Below are 25832 nucleotides of genomic sequence, written 5' to 3' on the forward strand. Positions count from 1 at the left end.
TACAGATACTTTGAATGCAACTTTCCGATATGATGAACCATAGTGGATATATCATGTTTGGCGATGAAACTCTTTCATGTGTAAATATTCACACACACACACACACACACACACACACACACACACACACACATGCATACATTATTTTATGATATGCCTGTAAAAGTGTAGCCAGTAGTTACTGTTTGTCCCACTTTACCCCAATCGATGTCCTACTTCTCACAGGGGATGACCCAGTTCACCCCGTTCAGACACTCTTTTAAATCAGTAATTAAGACTCGTGAGTCTTAATTGAGGAAAAATTAAGTAACAACCCATCATATGTGGCCTAGCATCAATAGTCTTTGAGTCTGAGACATGAGTGCTAAATATCAGAAAAAATAATAGTATACAAGAAAATTCATCAAATCACATTTTTTGTCCCACTACTCCCCACCGGCACCTTCCCTGAGTGCACTTTCCATGCCCCCCCCCCCCCCCCCATACCAGTACCGCCACAGAACTCTACAATCTGTGTAAGAGTTCTGTGGTACCATATTTGGAGAGATTTAGTATGTGTGTGTATGTGTGTTCAATTAGGATCGCATAATTCATAAGAATTATATATAAAAACAAAGAAAATGAAAATTGATAACATGACATAATGTTTGTTGATTAAAATTTCTGGGTGCACACCCCTTTAAAAATACAATTTCCGTGGGGGGGGGGGGGAAATCAAATACACCCCTTTTTTTTCTTCTTTTTCTTCTTTCCCTCCGACTCTCTACTTTTACGGAGGGGGATTCCCCTGAAGCCAGACGAGACGAATGGTATGGGGGGGAGGGGTTATATGCGACATCTTGGTTTTACTATTATTTACCATTGTTATTGTCAGCATTACATTATGATCGTTTTACCACGTAGCAATGATGATATTACAATAATTTATTTTTCGGTGATATAATCATATTAAATCCTACACTACACGGGCATACATTGTATCCCCCCTCGGGACCTTAACTGTAATAGCTGGCTAACCGAATGGTACTAAACAAAATGCGGAAGTGGAGGTCAATATCTCATGAATCTACACTACGTACTACAGTACAGTAGATCCCACCACGTGCGCGTGCACAGAGATCGTACACTTCAACGATAGAATACTACATACAGTACAGCCACAGCTGGCGGTGGAACACATTCCGGCTCCTACTCACGCACTGTGGTAGCATCTGTGCTGCTGCATACCACCGGATCCACAACCGATTGTGTGAATATTGTGTGAAAATGGCTGCTGTTTTACCAGCCATTGATGTCATTAAAGATATCATTTCTGTAGGAAAGTACATATACGAAGCTGTTCAGATGGTCAAAACATTCAAGAACCGCTCGAAAACTCTGGCCAAGCGCGTCGAAGTCATCTACCGCCCCATCAAAGAATTACAGAAGGACTTGGAGGCAGAGCCCGATCCCGACCTACACAGGTAGATAGATAAATTTAGATAGATTTTATTGACTCTTCCGACCCCATTCCGAGTACAACACATAAATACAAGACATGGTCATTACAATAACAAAGAATACATGTTTGTGATATACAATGTCAATGATTTGTAGGCCTATATAAACACCAAAATGGCCCATATAAAATAGTCTTGGTATACCTACTAAACATATATACACAGTGATATGTTGCCAGGTCCCAACAGAGCAAAATCACCAAAAGGTATGTGAAAAATCACCAAAAGCCATTAAGAATCGCCAAATTTAGAAAAAGCGTAGGTAAGGCTTCAATTTCAGGGCAAAATGATGTCAATAAACCTTCATCAAACACTGCGCAAGTTTCGGTGCAATATCACGGCGCGCCGTAGTCACATACACAATGCAAAATGTGTATGGATTTTTGTGTTTGTGTGTTGAGTGACCAAAAAGGGGCACATGTAATGTTTCTGCAGGGAACAAGGGGAAACTTTGGGCAAAATGCATTTTCTCTTTCACTTAGTGTGATTATTTTTCATCTGGTCTCAAAATCACCAAAAACTTACCCAAAATCACCAAATTTTGATTTGGTTACCAGACTAAAATTTGTCACCAAACAACTTCAAAACTCACCAAATTTTACCATTTTTGGTTCCCGAAATCACCATCTGGCAAGCTAGGTTAACTAATCGTATGAACCATACGACCAAACAATCGTAACATACAACTACTATAGATCGAGTATCACTGGATGCTTAATTTTTCTACCACTACGCGTTACAATATTTTCTTTCTTGACTAAAGTACACTCAACTTGTTCAGGCTTCTGCAAATTTGCAAAATATGACATGATCAGCCTCACAAATAATACTAATCTTTTAAGCTGTACTAAATGCGAACATGAAAATAATCTGGACATGTGTACTGAGCAAGGACGTTCAACCAAATAATGATTGCTTTTAAAAATATAACTGTCAAGGTATAAAACTTTACGTTCTTCAAGTACTCGTGTATATCATGCATCTACCATTGGCATTTCAGTAGTACCAGGGCAGGGAGGCTGAGCTGACGAGGTACCGGTATGAAAAGTTGGCACTTGAGCGAAAGATCAGTCTGTATCTTAATTGTCATATGGCTGGGGATAGGCGTAGTCATCTGTTCAGCGGAGACTACGTCTGGCTAATTTAGCCCCGGTCACACAGCACTACACGTCTAAATCACTTACAAAAAGTTATGAAAATCTAGTACGTGGACGTGGACATGGACGTCGTGGTCGTAAGTGGTAATTTTTTGGTCAATTTTGGTTTGGCCGTGCTTTGTGCGGGGTATTGCCGTTGGCGGCTGTTCCAGCTGCTGAAGCACTGCCTATGCCAAAGCACGGCTAACCACGTCCAGCCACGTGTATGTACACGGAAAAATCCATTTGTCAGTGATAAGCCGCTATAAAATACACACCATTTCCCGTGATACCAACACGTAACGGACGTCAAATGACCGTGCTCTGCCCATGACAGACCGCTAAACTTTCGCGTCTTACCCGCCTCTCCAAGTTTTAATCACTACCGGAACACGGATTATCAGTAACACGTGTGTTTCACGTGCGTTCAAACGTCTTTACCATGTGTGCCGCCCGTAGTTGTCAGCGGTATAAAATTTTGAACAGTTCAAAACTTTTTACCGCGTCCGACGCTGTTCCGATTTTTCCCCGTGTCCCGCCACAGCTACAAATCGACCGTAATTAGTAGCTCATCTTAAACTCGACATCAACACAAACAACATCGTCTGCTTCACGGGAGACCACTTTTTGATATGTTTTTTATTGGCCATGATTAAGCCGTAAAGCGCTGTGTTACCAGGCTTTAACCCCGGCGCGGGGCGCTCGGTAAGGGTTGGGGTCGCTAGTGAGGTTTACGTCTGGCTATTAGAGTGGCTTCACGGAATCCCCTCAGAAAAACTAAACGTTAAAAGTAAATTTGATAAAAAATGATTCTAAAAAAACTCCTGCTGACAGACAGACGGACTTTTCCATCTAAGTTGATAGCACTGCAAGTGGCTCCTTTATCTCGGGGGTTTAGCCCAGCAGATGTGGGATTATCGGTGTAGATTTCTACGTTGTTGCATGATCAATGTTGTGCATTTTTTTTTTCTTCACTAACTGTTACAACATATTCTTATCATCATCATCATCTCTACGGGAGTGTAGGTATAGGTCCTGTTGGTCTACCGGTCGTCAGCGCTTGGTAGCACAGGTAACAGTCTATATCAAGTGTGAGCGTTGATGTCAGACAGAACGTGTCTAGATCTTAAACCATGTTTAAAAGAATGATCTACATTGTGATGGTGGATGTCAGGAGTGATGAAAGCAAACTGTTCCATGACTGGATGACCCTTTTGCTAAAAAAGTTGCTGCGGATGTTCAATCGACTATGGGTGGTAAATAATTTGAAGGGGTGGAATCTTGTTCCATGATACGCTGATTGTACACCTTCAAAGAAAGACTGTGGGTTGATTCTATCTATACCATGTAGTATTTTGAAGACCTGGATCATGTCCCCTCTTTCCCTCCGGTAATGCAAAGAATAAAGATTAAGCTTCATGAGTCTCTCACTGTAAGAAATGGTGCTGAGTCCAGGAAACAGTTTGGTTGTTCTTCACTGTCATCAGTCATTAAACCTCGGTCTCCATGCAACACTGCAATATTGCAAATGTGGTTGAACCAAAGCCTTGTACAGTGCTAGGAAAATATCTGGTTTGATGTTTACGAAAGCACATATTCAGTGCAATTTGAGCACATCAAATAGACATGATTAGGCTGTTGTAATACTTTCAGATTTGTTTCAATCTGCAAATGATGAGTCTGCAGTGGGAAAGTAACAAAATCTCAGAGGAGTGGCAGCCTCATCAAATTAAATACACATGTAGCTAGTTTCCCATGAGCATTATGCACAATACTTTTGGTAAATTAATGATCAAAGAGCTTGTAATGTGTAGCCATAGGTATATACAGGTATGGTATTGCCGGACACCATGGTATTACAGGACCGACACTCACATTTTTGCGTACTAATGACATTCTGTATGCGCGAGACTTCATAGATTAACCTCACAGAACTTTGTGTGGACCGAAATCGCAAAAAACGCGACATAAAAATGTAAAAACACTAATAAATTCACATTTTACCTCAAATTTATAGTTGAGTGACCCGCACCTCATCATAGTTAATATTTATGCATGTTTGAATCACATTTCGTGACTGATGAAATTCTATGAAATCCCACTCACATACAGGAAAAATGCTAAAGATTGGAATAGAACCAAAAGTTCACTGATTGATATCGGAAATTTGTAGCTATCATTCTCAAACGCGAACGATGCGGAATAGTTGTGCGCTAAGGAAGGGGCCCGCAACTCGTCACCCGCGCATGCAGCTCCCGTAGACAAAGCACGTAAAATAGAAGTTGTTGATTTCTCACAAGGTTTTATTGCGTGAACTGTTTGAAATGTTCGAGACAGACATTTTACCGTATAAATACGAAATTTTAGCCTCATTTGCCGATTTTTTTCTTTGTCATCCGCTCGGTGAGAATGTGTACGTACGGTGATTTGTTAGATGAATGTGATTCTGGTGAAAGGACTAGGTGCGAAAGACGTCGATTATTTCATTGCGAAAATCTTGTCCGGAATTACTACGCGATTTTGCACCGCGCAAAAAGACAACTTTTTTTAGAGGGGTATGTTTGAAGCATATTTTCTAAAAACTGGAGCGAACAATTGACATAAGTTGGCTAAATTCGTAATTTCCAGGAGTCTGTGCAAGAATAAGTGGTGTTATTTTTAGCCGAAATTTCATCCTCTGAGTACGGGATTCAAAGCCACCAAAAAAAAAAAGCATCCGGTGATACGATCTACTCACCTACTAGTAGTGCTAACTATTCACATGCCCCGTAAAATTGCTTTGTGACACACGAGGAGACACAAAGCAGTAGGTTCACCCCTCATTTAACCCCTGGGCACTCCTTTTACACAGTTATACCATAGCGTTTGGGCTGGTCGCTGTTAAAACCCCTCATCTATATGCTAACATGCTAGCGTATGTGCAACCAAGGAGCAGCCAAAGCTAGGACTAGGAGTATGTAATGTAAATGTTCAAATGTTCAAATATGCACTGTAAAAGTTTTACTGGAGTGTAAATTCAGCTATTACTATTAAAGTGGGTAACATGTACAGTGCTATGAAATCACAGACGTTATGGTACAGTTCACCCTCGAGTGGTAGTGAGAAGAATCTCATTGTTGATGATTGATACACCAGGGGGATGGATTAAAGCCTCGTGTAGCCTAGGATTGAAACTTCTTTGGTTTGAATATATGATTAGTGAAAATTAGAACACACTGAAGTAGCGAAAAGTAACCAAAACAGCGATACTCATTATTAGAAATATCTGAGTCATTGTATAATGCTATCTCTTCCTTTGTCACAAAGAGCTCTATAAAAGGCATAATATGAATTATCATCATTTTAGGGCTTGTTTGCAAAGTCAATTTACTACTCTCTGACCTGGCAAAATAATGATAGATAGACCCCACCATAAGATTCAGGCTAAGTTTAGGGTTTTATGTACACGTATCATAGCGATCATAACCCTCATGCAGAACTATGAACCGGTATTTGAGTTCTGGGGCCTAGCATATCATTTTGTTATTATATGTATATCCCTGATGTGATTTCGAAGGAAACCATGAAAATATCCATTATCCAAATGTTCACTTAATAAGAGAGCAGATCAGAAGCCGTGCATGAGGGTTAAGACTCATTCTGAAAAAAAAAAAGATTAAACAAAAAACACTGTCATTTTGTTTTTTTATCAAGGATACTTAAGGATCTGAGAGATTGCTTTCAACAGATCAAGGCTTTCCTGGATAAACTCAGTGGCATGAGAGACTTCAAGAAACTATGGACTCGGAAAAGCGTTGACAGTGACTTTGATGGCTTCAACAACCAGTTGACCACTCGCCAACAGAGCCTGTCCCTGATTCTTCAGGTTTGTATTTTGTACAGACTTGCCGTGTGCATCTCTCTGATTCAGCATTTTTGAATTTGGCTGTGTATTGTAAATGGTGACAGGCCTATACTGTATAAGCCGTTATTTTCTTGAGGGTTTCATTTTTGTGAATTTCGTGAATCACTGTTGGACCGCAAATTTATCAACACCTAAAAATGTCGAATGTGCTGGGGTAATAGTGCAATTACAATATCCCCTGGTCAATTTGCAAAAACAACATTTCGCGAAAAATGTCTTAGACCTCATTCGTGAAAATAACAGCTTATTTGTACATGTATGTATACCACACCATTGCTAGTGTCAGCAGAAAGCAAATCTAACCTTACTATACAATTGTTAGTATCAGAGGAATTTAACATCTAACTTCAATCTTATACTATGTATAGCAATGTTGCAACCTCACTACCCCTCTTATTGATTTGTTACAAGGGCACTACCCACTCCTGACGTTTCGGCACACATGTTCTTGCTGTTTTCATGAGAATTCTCTTGAAAAATTCAAGAACATGAAAAGAACTAGTCAAAAATAGCATTGTTCATTGTTGCTACTCTTGTTGATCTCTGTTCTGTTGTTGTTATTATGATTATTTTTATTTTTATTATTACCTCCACCAAGGAAGGCGGTTATGTTTTCATCGGCATTGGTTGGTTTGTTTGCTTGTCTGATGTTTTCAAAATAACGCAAGAAGCTGTGATCAGATTTGAATGAACTTGCAGGAAAAAGTTGATAATGACACGAGAAACAGATGATAAACTTGTGGTAGACTAGTGATATGGGAATTTCTGGAGATTTTTGAAGGTAAAATCTTTTTTGTAAACGGGGTCAATGAACTTAGAGTTTCAGCAGTGCGTATTTGAAGTTTGTATTTATACTGCATAAGCTTATTCGTGAGGGTTTAATTTTCGCGAATTTGGTGGAGGTCTGCACTCTCCGAGTGCTTTTCTAGCTACTGTTGTTGTTATTGTTATTGTTATTATTATTATTATTATTATTATTATTATTATTATTATTATTATTATTATTACTATTATTATTATTATTATTATTATTATTATTATTGTTATTATTATTATCATCATCATCATTGGTATGATTTAAATTTAGGCTGTTGTAGTAATTATTACATGTGTATTACTGTTTTAATCATCATTGTTGTCTTCATTGTCACTAATGTCAGTTTTCTCTTTTAAAACACAACAGGCCAAACTTAAAAGTCAATTTACTACAGGAATGAAAGATCAAATGTCAGAAACATTTGAGCTGCACAAGATTCTGAAGACAGATTTGGAGGACACGAGGAATGATCTCGCTGAGTTACGTAAGTCTACCGCCTGTCAGATATTCAGGGCACATATCAAAGTATGCTGTAAATACTGTAAAATCAGAAACATTTAAGGCATGAAATTGTCACGAATAGGAGCCGAGTGCCTTTTAGCACCATAAAAGTTTCTGGAATTGCCACGGCACTCAATGCATTGTATAGACAAACCCTTTTGCATGCATTTTACTTTCGTTTGGAATCCTGATGGCTCCTCACAAAATTCGCAAAAGTTTCAGCGCATGAACATTTCTGATTTCAAGCTGTACCCCGAATAGTGAACTTTGGAGCTGTATTCTCTTAGCCTTATATTCCCTTGAGGTGCTTACTTGATCCTCTATCTCCAGTGGAAGAAAGTTCATTTAATAGGTGGAATGTCTCCCAATGTTGGGGGGGGGGGGGGGGTGGGGATAGGGAGTGAGGGGTCGGAATGGAACCCATAATCCAGTCCAAATATATTAAAGTTAGTTCAGATGATAACAAAGAGTAAAATCCCAAGAGTTTAAGGGTTGAAATTTGACTGAAATCAGATAAAAAGAATAAGGAAGTTACCGGTATGACATTTTGAAGTTGTGGTAATTTCTGCAAAATAGTTCTTGTACATTGGATATGAATATTCAAATGAGTGAGCTAACATGTCATAACCTCACAATTTTCCATTGATTGCGTACAAAAAACAACCTACCATTGAATAACCTCTCTCGATAACAAGGTAAACTAGCTGGACCTACATGTAAAGATCTTGTTACAAGGGATTCCCTTGTATTTAAAATTTAAGCTAGTGGCGTTAGATTTATGTCACAACAGGAGTCACTCATAAAAAAAGAATACCATAAAATAGATATTCATGCACACTACACCAAAACAGATTCGCGTACTTCTTGTTTTGTTTTGGGGTTTTTGGTGCTTGCTTGTTATTGTCTTTTTCTTTTACTTCATACAATGAGTACATTCATTGCTATTTTTGTTCATCGTGAAAAGGATTATCAGTGTTTAACATGTCACTATCATTGCACTGTTTCTTCTACTCCCCTTTCAATCATTGCAGTGGAACTAGGACTGGAGACACAGGAGATGGTGGAAGAGCTCAAGCAGCAAATTGCAGACCTGGAAGCTAACCTGAAGTTTAACCAGAACCTGGACAGTAGGTGCAGCCAAAAGACAGCAAGACTGACAATATCCGGCTTTTATATGCAGATTTTGATCCTGCCTCCAAAGCAAACTTAGCTTTTGATACCACTGTCAGAGTTTAGTGATTAGATTTTTTTCCTGAACCTGGGACTGGCTTTATGTTAGCTGCCAATTTTGTATCAGAAATATGTTTTGCCTTTAGGTCTACACCTATCAAGCTTCCAAAGGAGATACACAAGGATTTGCCAATTTGAAGACTTAGCTTGCTGTATTCACAACTGTTTGCCAATTATGAATTTCACATTCAAAATTTAACATTCAATTCTGTTGAAAATTATTGAATATTCTGTGAGAACTATCAATTACATATTTCTGAAAAACGAAGGCAGTGTCAAGAAAAGGAAGACAAGTTTTAACTCAAACTCATGAGACAGTGCAGTTTGCAAGAACCTTGGCTATGGGCAGAAAATGATCCTCTTTTCAGAAACAAACACATCTTCATTTTCCAACTCTTGTCATTTTCTTTTCTTTTCTTTCTTTTTTTTTTTGTCTGTCCACAAAGATATGCGAATGAGTCATGAAGCCTTCTGTGATAAGACGATCCTGCATGAGGGCACTTTTGGACCAATCTACAGGGTGAACCACAAGCATGAAAACAAATTGCTGATTGTTAAGGAGATTACTGACAGGTATGACTGCGTCATTGATGCAAAACAGATTTCCATCAAATAAGCTTTGAATTCTGTTGGAATTATGTTTTTGGGGTTTTTTGTATGTCATAAAGTAAAAAAAAAATCATCAAAAAACAAGCAAACAAAAAAAAAACATTGGAAACCTGAAGCCCAATCAGAACTAAAACTGTGTCATTCTTTTCAAGGCTCTTGAACAGAAAAATATATTCAACTCATATTTTGTAAATTCCTTACCCCATCCCAACCCACTAATTTCACTGTAGTGCAAGGTAGAGAACCCTACTCGGGTGCAATACTGTGAAGGTCCTGCTTATAGACCATGTTACACTACAAGATACAATAGCAAGTAGGAGCATTTGCACAATCTTAAGGCCGTGTCACACCATTCCAGGCAAGCTACGCGGGCTTGTGGCGAGGAGGTAGTTTCCAGCACGTAGAAGATTTTCAGCAGGCGAACAAGAATGTTTGCAATTTTCATTCATGCCTTGTCATACCATACGAGGGAACTTCTGCGGCTTGACTTGCGGGGAAACAAATTTACTCCCCGGAGCTCTCCGCAGTTGGTCCGCACCTGACAGTATCTAGCGCGTAGTTGCCCGGAGGTGCTCACGCAAGTCCGATTTAACCGCAGCCAAGTTTTGAGCATGATCAAAACTTTTTCCGGGTGAGTCGCGGGAATGCCCGTAGAGGTCCACGCAGAACGCCAGTAGGAGACCCTTAGCAGCAGTACTTCCCAGGCAATTCCCACGCAGGTACTTCGCAGTCCCGTATGCAGCCAAGATAATGAAATTCTGTGAGATTTCAGCCATTCCATTAGAGGAATTCCTTCACTGAGTTGTCAGCCCCCACGCGACTGGTACAAAGGTCACACAGTATACTCGCAAGTATAACGCGTCCAGCAAGTAAGACACATGCGCTGACTCGCACAAATCCTTTTCCGCCCTCAGGAATGTCTGGTATGCTAGAAAATCCCTACATGTAACAAGCCCGAGTAGCTTGCCCGGAAAGGTGTGACAGGGCCTAAACACGGTTGCGGGTAAAAAAATGTGCGTGCGCACCTCCGGGCGACTACTTTTGAGATACATGCTAGGTACTGTCATGTGCAGATCATCTACGGGGACCTCCGGGTAATCAAAATTGTTCTTTGCAAGTCGCACGCAAGGCTGGTGTGACACGGCCTTTAGGTACACGCCTATGTTGTAGTTAATTAGTTTCATTACATATTAAAGGAGTTGCTCAGTGTACAAAGCATGTCAAAACTGCAAAGTGCTGTGAAGGTCAAGCATATCAAAATGTTGTAGCTGCAATGTACATTGTAGGGTCAACAATAATGCAAGCAAGCATTTCCTTCAAAAATGATGTGTTTCATGTGAGCTGTAGTTAATTTGAATTGCTGATTGTCTTGAAATATTTCCGGAAGATTTTTTTGCACTATATCCAACCCAGTGAAAGCAGAGCTGTACAATAGTCAGTGTGGTGCTTTCACTTGGTGTAGCCATTTGAAATCTCATGCCCTATTACATTATGCAGTCTCACTTTTTGAAGTTTTCCTTTCTTTTTCTTTTTTTTTAATGCCAGTGAATCGAAATTAACTCAGAAGGAGCTGCTACAGGAGGCGGATAAATGGAAGTGTTTGCGTTTTTCACAGTTCATCGTCCAGCTGTATGGATATGTAGTGGATGCAGAAGGTGAGAAAAGTCTGTGGAAGTTTCATTTATATTTCCCTTTAAATGTGACTGCATGTCTTCACTTGTGCTAACTAGTGTCTTTGTCTCTTTCGGGCTGACATCTATAGATAGATTAAGACCAAACAAACACTGTGAAAAAAAGTGTCAGGACTCCAATTCTCCAGTTTTCCAATCCCTCCAAAATTGGCTCCCCATACATCAATGTATCACTTTTCAAGTTCTTAATTATAGTTCACAAGATATGTAATGATGTTGTCCCATTGATCTTACATTACTCCTTTACTTGACCCAATCTCTCTGTTCTTTACTCTGCACTTTAACTCTCTGTGTGCCAAGTTCGCACGCCAACTTTACACATTCTGCTCAAACGCACAAACCCGCCCAAACCGGTTGATAAATCACCAAATGCTACAGTTAGTTGAAAGCATTTCTTGCAATTCCGTTCCTCTCACATATAGCGTACATATTGTTTGGTGATTGACTAGCAAGCGATGTTCCCCACTCAGGGCACTGGATTTATGTGTAAATTCTAAGTTTCTGTCACTGTTTGGTGTACGAACGTCATTCTTTACAATTATGTAGCTACTGTTCATTTGAAAGAAAAAAGAATCATAGATAGTCATACAAATAATACATCAAAGCAAAGCTTGCCCTTTTCTTTACAACTTTGTCCAACTTAGCAGAAATATATAAAAGTTACATAGATTGAAAAAATATAATGTTTTTCCAAGGCATGACTCAGAATAATGTGGCAAACAAGGGGTTTCTACCATGGCACATTGAAAAGAGTTGATACCGGTACCATATATAGTTACCTCATACTTTAACCTACAGGTATTAGGCCTACAATGATAGGGTATTTTCGGTATTTTCTGTCATGGCTCCATTTCTTTCGAAAAAACTTCCCTTTCCCATTCAAAATGTTCAAAGAGCAGGCAGTTTAAATCAATGTTCAAAACTCACTTATTCAATCAATTGTAATATTTTCCCTCCTTTCCTTTGCTATGTACAAATCTCAATGTTCATAATTACATTCTTTATTTTAATTCAACTTTCTGTTCTGTCTCGATGTTCTTATAAATGCCTTTATGTAGCGCTATATGTATGTTGTTTATTATCATGATTATTTTTGTTATTATTATCATTATTATTATTATTATTATGTTAATTCAATTAGAGTAGTAGTAGTAGTAGTAAATCAAGCAAAAAATGGGAAAGCTGTGATATTTGAAGTCTTGAATATTTTTACAGATTAGGGATATATGTGTTGCAGTGATATGATTTTAAGTTGATGTGACAATTTTGTATCCCATGACTTCCAATCGCCTGCGCACAGGGCTTCACTGATTTTTACTTGTTTTGTTTTGGTATTCAGGAATTAAGAATTCTGGGTGAAATTGTTTTTTGGAGTTTTGACATGTGACAATGCAAGACTTTGCAAGAAGGAGAGTAAGGGGCTAAAGTTGCTGATTAACAAAAGGATTACCAGTACCAGTATTTTACAAAACAGACCATTGATACAGTTGTGAAGCAATGCTGTCACCATGCTGTCTTGTTTGCAAACATAGCTTTGACCAGTATCATTTTGTTGCAAACTTCTCATTTTTGCCTGATTTTTTAATGAAACATTTTTGTATTCACTCGCCCACGCATACCGGATATTGAAAACACAACTTGAACTGAGTATTGATTCTAACATATTGGCGAATCACAACCAAAGATGCAATGCAAAAGTATGAGAAAGAGGTAGATTAACGTATGGATGTTGATATCAGCCGATGAATGGGCAGCACTCTGATCAGAATACCTTACTTAGTCCCACAGCCCTGTTTTTATGTTGTTCCTCTGCTATGGCTCCACTTTTTGCAGCAAGGCTGTGCTTTGTGGTTGAATACATGAAGCACGGTTCTCTGCGCTGTGTGCTGGAGAACCCAACAGACCACCCCTTACCCTGGGAGCCCAACAAGATACGACTGCGGATGGCGCGGGACTGTGCCCAAGGCGTCTATGCCATCCATTACGGTCAGTCTAAGCCGATGCTGCACCGTGCCATCACCACCACCCGCTTCTTTGTGAACGAGTACTACGCAGTCAAGGTGGGGCTTTATAGTGTCAGCAAATCTGCTGTATCCACTGCAAACATCACACTTTACAGTGAGCATGTGTAGGCCTACTAATGTGTACTAGTGCACTAAATTTCCTACTTTCTGTTTAAAATGGGCAAAGTCATATTCTGCAATCTGCTGTACCTGATTTGATAAAATCTCACTATCACGTCATGGAGAGAGAGAGAGAGCCACGGATGAATTATTATTATTATTATTATTATTATTATTATTATTATTATTATTATTATTATTATTATTATTATTATTATTATTATTATTATTATTATTATTATTATTTATTCGGCTTTCATTCAGAAATTTCATAGTACATATTTCGAAATCAGAACATACACTGGAGTGGTAAGGGTGCACCAGGTTGGGCAGCCCGGGTCTGGAAAGAGCCAACTAAATGACTTGGGCCCTCAGGCCATCCTCCCCAACCCACCTGGTGCACCCAAAACAGTCAGCTTACAATATAAAAAGATACAAATTTCATTAACAGGCATACATTTAAACAAAAACAAAAACAAAACAACCGTTTCTTTGTAAGTGTCAATTAAGATATGTGTAACTACCAATCTTTCTTATTCCATCCAAATATCAGAGGCCTTTTTCTACATAACAAAACTAAGAAAGAATATTAATAATACATTGAACATATGTTTGTCAACTCTTGAATGGCTACAGATATCAAAACCTGACTCACTTACAAATACATGCAGTTAACGCACAATGCATAAATTTGAAGGTTCGATATAAACCATATATATTCCCTTACAACATTTCATTTTGATTTCATTATATTTGGACAATTAACAAAACAGAACTGCAAAATAGAGAGAGAGAGAGAGAGAAAGAGAAGAAGATAAAAAGAAAAAAATCATAAATAACTAAATATCTAACTCAACGTACCCAACCCAACACAACACCCAGGGAGCCAGCTCAACCAGCAATGCATAAATATGAAGTTTCCATCTAAACCATATTTCCTAACAGCATTTCATTTTAACTCCATTAACTCCATTATAATTAATGCCAGTGAAGACTATACAGGAAAGTTACTGCAAGCCTGGGCCCTTCCGTGAAATTTCAATTTCAAAATCGAATTCGGGTTTGTGACATGATTCAACAGAGTTTTGAAAGCTCATTCATATGATGTAACCATTCCTTTATTGTGATTTTTGAGGCACACAAGCCTTTATAGGGTCCTTCTGCCATACAGGCAGCTACGTGACCTAGTAGGCTTTTAATCCTTTTATGTTCTTCTTCCATCCTCTGTTGTATTTAAGCACTTTGTCTAATAATCTGTGCTTATTACATTCCGGTTCCTTTCCTTGTCCTCAAACTCTAGTACTGTACCTATTATTTGTATCTTGTTCTAGTAAATTTTTTGTATAATTCTTTGTATACGTGCCTTATTGAATAGTCAGCATCATGTGTAAAGCTGTGTTGATAAAACTGCTGGAGCTTAAATCAGTTTGGGTTTTGTTCTTGGCAGTCACTGAATGCAAAGCCTCTGCTCTATACTAAATTCTGAAATCCCCATAGACTTGATACGCAGGCCACCAGGTTCCCATGTGGAACCGGTTAAATTGACTTGTAGCAGGATTGGACCCATGATAGACCATCCTATACTTAATTTCATATATTTTGTTATTCTTACCTAGACATAATTTAAGTTTTCTGGATGCTCTTTGCTCATGTGGCTTTTGCAGATTTCGGACAATGGTATGACAAAGTCGCTGTCAAAGATTAGTCAGCGTAAAGACAAGGTCCAAGGTGATGTGGAGAAAGATGAGATGTTGTATCTTGCCCCTGAGGAGGCCAGCATTAATGGCAAGATCAGCATTAAGACCGAGATCTACAAGTAAGTTTTTTTTTTCTCTGAAATATCATTGTGCTTTCATTCAGCATGGTTCCTTCAAGGAAAACTTCACCCAAATATATGTTAGTAAATTCAGCAATATTAGTAGAACACACCAGTGAATTTTTGAGGAAAATCAGACATTCCATTCACAAATTACATGTTTGTATTTCTGTGCAGGCATTGGGGATAAGAAGACTACTACAGTTTGTGATTGCACGTATGTACAGCAAAATAAAATCTTTAGAGAATTCCACAAGATTTCATTTTTGATGAAATGCACTTACTCCCTCAGCTACTAGAAATGTTGATATTGTTGTGTGATTAACTTCTCATGCTGAGTGGTTCAAAAACATATTCTCGGGTATTAGAATTCATGCTAGCCAGAAGTAGCACAAAATATGCTAAAATCAATGTATCATGAAAATTTCTGCATTTACATTAGTCATTGACACATATTTAGAGTAATATTGTTCTCCCAGCTTTCTGAAAGAGGTAAGTCAAGTACTCTTTCTTTTATGAAAATATTTCAAATTCTGTTTTTATTTTCTTTATATCGTCGAACAAACATGATGTCACAAACTGTAGTAGTCTTCTCATCTAGTGATGACTGAACAGGAGCATGAAAAATGTATAACTCTTGAACAGATTGTCCACTTTTTTTGTGAAACTTTTGCTGATGTGTTCTACTAATATTTCTGCATTAATTTAATCCACTCATATGTTTGCAGCAAGAAATGAATGTCAAATGAGTCACCAAATAGCAGGTGATATGCACAACTTTGATTTATTCCTCTGCTGGCATTAGGAGAAAAATCACAGCAGACTGCTGCCATAATCCGACCAATTTTTACTTGCCACATTGTCTATCAATTGCCCCATTTCTTTGATTCTGTGGAAAGGTGTCTGTGCTGGTAATGTTAAAACAGCATTTTCAACTTGAGGGCTTTTCTTCTTACAACTGGACATCAATGCATGATGACATTAGATTAGAACATTATAAAGAAAATATGTAAGGAATTCCATAGAGATGCATTTTCTTGAAAATGGAAAGAATTTAAAAAACACTCAATCTTTCTCCAGAGGGCATGGAAAATGATATATGTGTTTTGATACCATCTATCAGTATCAAGTCAAAGATGGGTTTTTGTAATTTTTCTGTTTTTTTAAGTCTCATTTTGTTGGCTTCTAATCTGATCACCTGGATGTCTCAAATTGTTCTAGATACAGTGCCCACCCATTATAACGAACACAGTTATAACGAAATTCTGTTTAAAACGAAGTAAAAATTCAGACTATAACGTTATCCTCTGTATGTTTTTTTTTAATTGCTTATTTGTTATACCCCCGCCAAACGAAGTTTGAAGGGGGTATATAGGAATCAGCGGACGGTCGGGCGGTCGGGCGGTCGGGCGGTCGGTCCGTTGCAAATCTTGCGTCGCAAACTACTTCCTCAGTTTTCAACCGATTCCCATAAAACTTGGCACAGATGTGTGCCTTGGGTTGTAGATGTGCAAGACGTATTTTTTGACAGTACCCAAAAGTACGTTGCCATGGTAATGGCATATTATGGGCAAAAATGGGTACAAATCTTGCGTCGCGAACTCCTCCCACAGTTTTTGATCAATTTTTATGAAATTAGGTACAGATATTCATCTGAATTTGTTAATGTGCAAGACACATATTTCCGCAGTGGCAAAAAGTGCGTTGCCATGGTAACGGCATGTTATTGGTAAAATGTAGGGCAAAATGCTTCATGGCAAAACTGCTTCATCAGTGTTCTTCCAATTCTCATGGAATTCATATTGAATGTTTGTCTTAGGATATAGGTCAGCATGACACATTTCTTGACAGTGACAAAAAGTATGTTGCCATGGTAACAGCTCACATATTATGAGCCAAAATGATGGAAAATTTTGTGTTGCAAATTACTTCCTCAGTTTTTGCCCAATTTCCATGAAACTTGGTACAGATGTGTGCCTTTGGTTGTAGATGTGCAAGACGCATTTTTCTACAGTACCCGAAAGTACGTTGCCATGGTAACGGCATATTAATGGCAGAAGATCAAGGAAAGATCTTGCGGATTTAACTACTTCCTCAGTTTTTTGACCAAAGCTTATGAAATGTTGTTTTGACCAAAGCTTATGAAATGTTGTTTGGCGGGGGTATAACCAGTCGCTGTAGCGACATTTCTAAGGAATCGCCTGCGGCGTCTATCCATCCGTTGTCCGTCCGTCCATCCGTCCGTCGTCCGTCCGTCCGTCGTCTGTCCGTAACGCTACAAAAACTTCAATAACTCTTTACTCTGGCCTTCAATTGCAATCAAACTTCGAGGGAGGAGGGGTCATACAAAGTTTCACATTTTACCATATATGGAAGGTCACCTCAAGATCAAAGCTCAAAGGCAGGGGTCAATGAACTTTAGGGCCCAATGTTAAGTTTTTATGGCGCGTTCCTATTATGGGTCAAAACTTTTGATCCATAACTCCATTTCTGACTAAACTTGGATGGTAGATGTCCCTTGGGGAGTGGATGGTCACCACAAGGTCAATGATCACAAGCATGGGTCAACGAACTTTAATAGCCAATGTTAAGTTTTTATGGCGCGTTTCTATTATGGGTCATAACTTTTGATTCATAACTCCATTTGTGACTAAACTTGGATGGTAGATGTCCCGTGGGGAGTGGATGGCCACCACAAGGTCAATGGTCACAAGCAGGGGTCAACGAACTTTTAGAGCCCAATGTTAAGTTTTTATGGCGCGTTTCTATTATGGGTCATAACTTTTGATCCATAACTCCATTTCTGACTAAACTTGGATGGTAGATGTCCCTTGGGGAGTGGATGGTCACCACAAGGTCAAAGGTCACAAGCAGGGGTCAACAAACTTTTAGAGCCCAATGTTAAGTTTTTATGGCACGTTTCTTTTTTGCCATAAATTTTTACCCTTTTCTATCTCTTTTTATCTGTTATATCTCTTTTTTTAAAATCTGTTATATCCCATTCGCGTACAATTTCTTGTACACGAATGGGCGAGACACATTATGGCACTTGCCTTGTATTGATTATTTGTTTATTTTGGTTTTATTGTTTATTTGTTTATTTTGGTTTTATTGTTTATTTGTTTATTTCGGTTATAACAAAATTTCGATATAAAGAAAGAAAACTGCTGATCCCAAGGACTTTGTTATAATGGGAGGCCACTGTATCCCACTCGGAGAGAGCAGAACTTGGAATTAAATCAAAGTATAGATAATTTATGACCTTTTAAAGGATTGTCCAATTGTCCACACACTCTCACTGAGTATTCTGTTGGAGTCGAAATATGTGCTTTAGTAAAACTTCCTCATGACGATGCCTTTCCAAATTTGATGCTGTCTTCCAATCAAAAGAAGGAGGATGGAGTGAATTTGCTCAGGAACAGCTACAGTATCATGAGAACAGACAGCAGCACTGTTGATCAGAATTAGAAGCAAGAAACCACTCATTAACATGCTACTATTAAAAATATAGTGTATAAATAGTGAATGGTCACAAGTGCGATGGTACAAGATTTCGCACAAAGGCGACAAGCTGAGTTGAATAGTGTGCCTCATCTTTCACTTAGTGCAAAATCTTGTTCCATTGCACGAGTAAAGACCATACACTAGTTGATTTATGCAACACCTCAAACGTCAAGAGATGTGGTCCACACAGATTCTTGAATTTAGCACAGAAATGGCAACCATTTTCCATGAAAGATGAATGAGTAGCCGCAGAGTCACAGACACCTTGTACGTATGTGCACGAAGCAGATCGGTTGAAGTTGTTTACCAAAATGGGTGACAAAAGTATGCGCTTGGAAGCTCACTTGTAATTGTTGAACGCGCACGGCAAGTGTTTGTTTCATGTGACATCAGAGCCGTGCGATGGAACAAAACTTCAAGGCAATCGGAGTGTATAACACGGAAGTCAATGGAAATGGGTGATGTTAGCCATGCGCTATCGATTTTTGCTCAAACAAAATTGCACAGCTGACAGCCACAGCATGCGATGGAACTTTTAACTAAATGTCACGTGATGGGCAATCGACCAATCGGATAGCTACATTCTTTCAAGATGTTGTATAATGTATATTACACAGGGATTGCATCTTTCATGTTGAGTGTGGTGGGGTACTTGTATCACAGATCACATTTAAGAAGCACTTACTCCCCTTCCCCCCCCCCCCCCTTCCTGTAAAGCATCAAAATGAAATTTATCCTTCTATTTTGTATGCTATCTCTTTCCAGGTTGGGAGTTGTGTTTTATGAGATTGCCTCAAGGAAAAGGCCATTCCAGGCTACGGAAGAAGGTAAAGTATCTTGCATTTATTATTACATTATTTTTACATTTTCATCTTCTTCTTGAGAACCCCATGACCGATTTTCACCAAACTTGGCAGGTACATTGTAGCATTCCTAGAGGGATAGTGTGGTAATGTGAATGATTTTCACAAATCTTAACAAGACAATTTTATGAATGGTTGATCGATTTTGCCATCCAGGAGTATAAGTAACAGAATGACATATTTGTTTTATCTCTCATTAAGGAGAAATGTTGGTTATAACCTGGGGAAGATATAATTGTGAGTTGTATTCATGTTAGTGGAAGCATAGTGTGCTCTTCATTTCTACACCTATATCAGATGACTACTGAATTTGTGTGATAATATGAAATGCATGAATATTCATCATCCTCATGAATATGCATGACTCCCAGGGTAGTCATTCAAGTGTGCACATAAATGTTCATACATCACAAAAACTAAGTTCTTTGGTTGTGTGTTCATAAGTTTGTAGAATTATTGTTTTGTAAGCAATGATTCATCTGTATATAATAGTTGATTTATATTACAGAGTTTATATGAAACAGTGGAGTTTAATTGTACAAGATGAACTGTTCACTCTGTGGAGTAATATGGAACACTGGGAGAGCTTCAGTAGTAGCCAAGTACTGAGAGGTGGAACCTCCCAGGAGCTCAGGAGAGCTGAAACTTAGTACATATATGCATGTTCTACCTGACAGTGATTCTCTTGGGAATTTTAGGATCATAGGGTCAAAGGTCAAAGGCCGGGTTAAAATGCAAAAAAAAAAAAACATTTATACTGAAATTATACTTTTTTCACCTTACCTTGGAAATTGCTCAATGCATATAAACTTATGAAAGGGTCAAAAGTCAATTAAAAAATGCTCAAATCCCCAATTACATTGTACGAGCACTCTTATCTTAAACAATATAGCCATATATCCAATTAAACCTAGTTCAGGGAAAGTGAATATTCAACATATTTGTGACAAACCTGTCATTTTGATGTTTTGCCGATTATGTGAAACTGTCATCATACATTGTCAAGACATGGTACTATAGACCTATGAGGAGAACCATGCATTATGGCAGAGGCATACCAGTTGCCATAGCAACATTTTTAGTTGTCATTTGCAATGGGGAAATTTTTCTCTTGAAACACAATATTTATTTCTCTTTGTAGTCCATCATTGTGGTTTTTGATTGGGAATTCCACCTGTCCATTGAGGACGTGTCCCAAGTATACTTGGGCACGGGTCTAGGGGAAATGCGTGTTATAGTAAGTCCCAGATACAAGCAATATCATGCTTTCAAAATTAATGGCATCTACTACACAGTTGTCTACAATCTTGTAATATATTGTATGTAAAGCTGCGTTCTATCACCATACATGTACTTTATACTGTAAAACACGATATTTTGGCGGCATGAAATTTTCACGAAATGAAGCCAACGGCCTTTTACACAGCATGACATTTTCGTGAGTCGCCTCTAACATTCAGTGTATATAGTAGACAAGAACTTTCGTGTGCATTTCAATTTCGCGAATCTTGGCTCTCGCAAACTTCGCAAAATTAAAGGGGAAGGCTAGTAACTGATCAGTGGGAATCAGTGGAAATGCTGGGAGATGATTGTTCCAATCCTTATGGGATTCATTCAAGAGTCCATTGTATATCTATTGTTGTGTGAAAATGATTTGCTTCAGAATGGTCTCATATTCAAGTAATGTGCAGATTAATGCTCCGTCACTGACCAGGGACGCTAACCTGGAAGCATTAAACTGCACATTACTTGAATATGAGACCATTCTGAAGCAAATCATTTTCACACAACAATAGATATACAATGAACTCTTGAATGAATCCCATAAGGATTGGAACAATCATCTCCCAGCATTTCCACTGATTCCCACTGATCAGTTACTAGCCTTCCCCTTTAAACTGCACGCGAACATTCCTTGTTTTACAGTATAGACTGCACAGTCAACAATACAGCATACATATTATAGAAGTCTGTTCTAAACATTCATATCTGTTGCCATAATTCTGCACAGGCGGATGAGTTCTATTGTGGGCCAGTGAATTAAAAGTCATTTCTCCTTCTGATGTTTCCCTGTTGCTCAGAGAAGGGAAAGACGCTAGACGTCGCAGAAAAGCGCCAATTCATCAAGAGTGGTAAGACAGAGAAACCACCCACCGACATTCCCGAGGATTTCCGCGAGCTCATTGAGATCTGCCGTGCGACACGTCCAGGAGACAGGCCAGACACAGGAGGTGAGTCCGAAATGGAAGCCAGAATTACCCGCTCTCTTTTTGTCTCGTCCACCGGAGGTGAAGGCGAGACTAAGGGATCCAAATGGCGTCCGTCCATCGTCCGTCACAAATGTTAAAAGTTTACTTGCAAGACTCTCTTATGATGCATAACTTGGCAACTGTTACAGCAATGGCAGCCACACTTGGGTGATAGAAGCACTAGGGGTATCTTCATGTTATGGTATTATCAGAGGTCATGTGATGATGTCAAAGGTCATTTGAGGTCATATATTAAAGAATATGTGCAAGACTCTCTTTTCTACGTTAAAGTTTACCTGCAAGACTCTCTTTTGACAAATAACTTCACTTAAGTTGCTTGGATTACAACCTAACTCGGGTCATAGATGCACTGGGGGTACCTTCATGTTATGGTGCCGTTGGAGGTCACAGGATAAGGTCAAAGGTCATTTGAGGTCATATGTTAAAGTTTACTTGCAAGACTCTCTTATCACATGTAACTCTCCACATGTTGCTACAATGGCAATCAAACTTAGGTGATGGATGTACTGGGGGTACCTTCATGTTATGGTGCCGTAAGAGGTCACATGATAAGGTCAAAGGTCATTTGAGGTCATACATTGTACGTTAAAGTTTACTTGCAAGACTCTTATCACACGTAACTCAGCACATGTTGCTACAATGGCAATCAAACTTGGGTGATGGTAGATGTCTCTTGGGAAGTTGAAGGTAACCACAAGGTCAAAGGTTACAGACAGGGGTCAACGAACTTTAAGGGCCCAATGTTATGTTTTTAGGGCACGTTGTGATTGTGGCTCATAACTTTTGATCCCTATGTCCGTTTGCGACCAAACTTGGACAGTAGATGTCCCTTGGGGAGTTAAAGGTCGTCACAAGGTCAAAGGTCACAGACAGGGGTCAACAAACTTTTAGGGCCCAATGTTATGTTTTTAGGGCACGTTTTGATTGTGGCTCATAACTTTTGATCCCTATGTCCGTTCGTGACCAAACTTGGACGGTAGATGTCCCTTGGGGAGTTAAAGGTCATCATAAGGTCAAAGGTCACAGAAAGGGGTCAACAAATTTTTAGGGCCCAATGTTAAGTTTTTATGGCGCGTTTCGATTACGGCTCATCACTTTTGATCCCTTTGTCCGTTTGTGACCAAACTTGGATGGTAAATGTCCCTTAGGGTCTTTAAGGTCACCACAAGGTCAAAGGTAATAAGCAGGTCAATTAACTTTTGGGAGTTATAAAAAACATTAATTCCTTGTACGCGAATGGGCGAGACACAATTTGGCGATTGCCTTGTTTATTCTACTCATTTCTCGAAACATCATTTGGAATTTCACATCTTCATCACTTCTCTCTCTTATCTCTATGATATGCCAACCTTCTTCTCCCCTCCTCTTCTCCCTCTGTGGTTCATCTTTCTCCTCCCACTGACTTCCAAACTTGATTCTCACTCTGTTCTTCCTTTCAACTGTCCCTGTCTAGTATTCTCCCCTCTCCATAGTGCAACCTCAACTTTCAGGTCACAGCAGCTTGAAAATTGCATATCCCGTAGCACCTTTCCTTGGAGTATGGTAATAAAAGTGTAGCCAACAAAAAAAAAAGCTTCTGAAAACTGCTTATTCAATAGTAGTGAGCCGATGGAGTAAAATGGAGTCAAAAGGGGCCTGAGTCTTCAATCCTAGCAGAATCTTCGTCAGAGGCAAAATTACCACTATGTCATAGATTGGTTATTTTGTCATGTTTCAAGAGAAAACTTTACGATGCAGATCAGATAGATGGAGAGAGGGTATCACTTCTTGTTGGTGGAGGGGGACACAATATTGTACAAGTGTAGATCTCCAGTAAATTCATTTGGACCCCAAAACAATTCCAACCTTTATTTTTGGTACAAAGGGGAATGTATGCTCGAATGACACGGGGTTATTTTTTCATTTCCTTCCTATTAAAAATGTAGTAGTGTATTGCCATAAGATTTCATACATGCTAATTAGATACATAACTCTTCAACCATGCAAAATTTTGTGATGTTTGCTAAAGGGATGTATGATCTGTAAACCCACTGAGGACGGACTGATTTTGCTACAACACGCAACACAACAGAGAGAAAACTTTAATTTTGTGCAATTTTTTGTTTATTTGAGATCTATACTTTTGGAAACCATGATGCATCTCAAAGTTCTGCGACCAAAACACTCATATACTAAAAACAAAGGAATCAAATGGAAGAGAAGTTTTACTCTACCATAAGAAAAACACTTGCAGTTACGTAATAGTAGAAGTAATGATAAAGAATCAAAAAGTAAATATTGTGTCTGAGACATGATGGCTGTTATAAGAACAAAGTCTTTATAAAGTTGTTATTATTTTCCCTTGATTTTGCCTCTCTTCTTTCAGATGTCGTCACGCGACTGAATAAGATGTGCCTATAATGTGATCAGAAGTTGTCACGACAACCCACCCCCTTCCACAGGTCTCCCATGAATTTCTGTGTGCACCTTGATATCATCTTCTGCGTAGATGTTGTCAACCAGTAGGCAAAAGCGTAATGTTTTCTCTGAATGAATTGACTTCCAAATAGCTGAAAGCTAGTAGTGCTTCATATCTAATTTTCTATGGTCAGTCACTAGTATTTGCCTACAACAGTAGCTTGGTATGCATGATACTGTGAAAGTGGATCTTTTCGGGCGAGTAATTTTTCGTGCTTGGTCGGGTAAGATGAATTTCACTTGTTATTGATTCTGCAGAATCAGGACATTACTACTGGAACATATGGCATGAAAAATAGTCACACATGCTTTTTTTGTCCAACAAGAGTTGACCATTGCGGGAATCAATTTTCGATTAAGCTTTTTCTCTCATCAAATGGACGTGTTGACTCACATTACAGTTTCTGTAGATAATTGTGGACATGTAAAAGAATGCAATCCATTTGTGCAATGGGCTTTTTATTTTTTGAGCACTGAATAGCCACGTTTAACCCATCATTTTAGAGTTTATTGATGCCACTCAAAAATGTAATCAAAAGAGATCTGTTTATTTCTTCTCATGTGTTTAATTAGGATTATGGTGTAAATCTTCAGGCACGAAGGGCTAACCAAACATAAAATGATCTGATCTCATGTCATAGTGTGCTATTTTTTTTTTCGTATGGTAATCATGAAAGTCTATTTAAGAGCAATTTCATGTTGTGTTAGAGTGTGATTGTGTGATTTCCTGCCTTACAGGACCAATTGGTATGAATTCTGTTTATGTCCAAGGTTTGTAGTTGAACCACCACAGATTTAAAGTGATTGGTATTAATCTGTGAAACGAAAACTGCAGCCTTTGAAAGAGAAGACAACACGTTGGCATATTAGTACAGGGAAATCTTACTATTACAAGCTGGCTTACAATGAGCTACTGCTTTTTGCAAGGTGAATTATGTGGTCCCAATTTTTATCAGAAATGTATGCAGCTGATCTCTTACGTAGTATATTTACAAGTAGGTTCTTGCTGTAACAATATAAATGCAGTGGTGATGCCAACCTTGTTATATTATGTCTGAGATTCCCTGTATTTCTGTCAATATTTTGTCAGCAATGCACATAAATCATTCTGCTCCCATAGAGTATTTTAGTGGATAAAAGGTCAGTAGCATATTTTCACGGTATGAAGAATATTCTTATTCATGTCACAGCCAGTATTTCTCATTAAGTCGTGGATTTGATCACCTGGTGACTCATTGAAATTAGTTGTGTATATTGATAGTGATTCTGTGTAGAGTTGATTCCACTCTGCCAAGAACAATATAGAAGAAAACGAGATGTGGCAATGTAGTAATTCTGTTCAAGTCAGCTGATTGTCTCAAAATTTGGAAAAGGAGCGAAATATGATATGTGATTATGTGTAATGCAAAGAG

The 25832-nt window shown here is 38.7% G+C and overlaps 1 protein-coding gene across 1 annotated transcript; it reads left to right on the forward strand.

The window, feature by feature from the left end:
- The first annotated feature begins 1266 nt into the window (after positions 1-1266).
- Positions 1267-24766, forward strand: LOC139709036 (mixed lineage kinase domain-like protein). The gene is made up of 11 exons (XM_071621004.1): positions 1267-1463; positions 6329-6500; positions 7723-7840; positions 8889-8984; positions 9534-9660; positions 11242-11351; positions 13221-13447; positions 15175-15326; positions 19596-19657; positions 21775-21924; positions 24329-24766. Exons 1-11 carry the CDS (start codon positions 1267-1269, stop codon positions 24361-24363), a joined length of 1446 nt encoding a protein of 481 aa, XP_071477105.1. The 3' UTR covers positions 24364-24766.
- The last annotated feature ends 1066 nt before the right edge of the window (positions 24767-25832 follow it).

Source organism: Diadema antillarum, unplaced genomic scaffold, assembly GCF_040938485.1.
Source record: "Diadema antillarum isolate AM-2024a unplaced genomic scaffold, OU_Dant_1.0 seq00001400_RagTag, whole genome shotgun sequence".
Classification (NCBI taxonomy): Eukaryota; Metazoa; Echinodermata; class Echinoidea; order Diadematoida; family Diadematidae; genus Diadema; species Diadema antillarum.

Excerpts from the sequence above, each read along its gene's own strand:
- LOC139709036 (XM_071621004.1), top strand. The coding sequence starts at position 1,267 with ATGGCTGCTGTTTTACCAGCCATTGATGTCATTAAAGATATCATTTCT. Across the intron at positions 19,658-21,774 it reads ATTCCAGGCTACGGAAGAAG|AGAAGGGAAAGACGCTAGAC; the intron begins GTAAAGTATCTT and ends CCTGTTGCTCAG. Across the intron at positions 21,925-24,328 it reads AGACAGGCCAGACACAGGAG|ATGTCGTCACGCGACTGAAT; the intron begins GTGAGTCCGAAA and ends CTCTTCTTTCAG.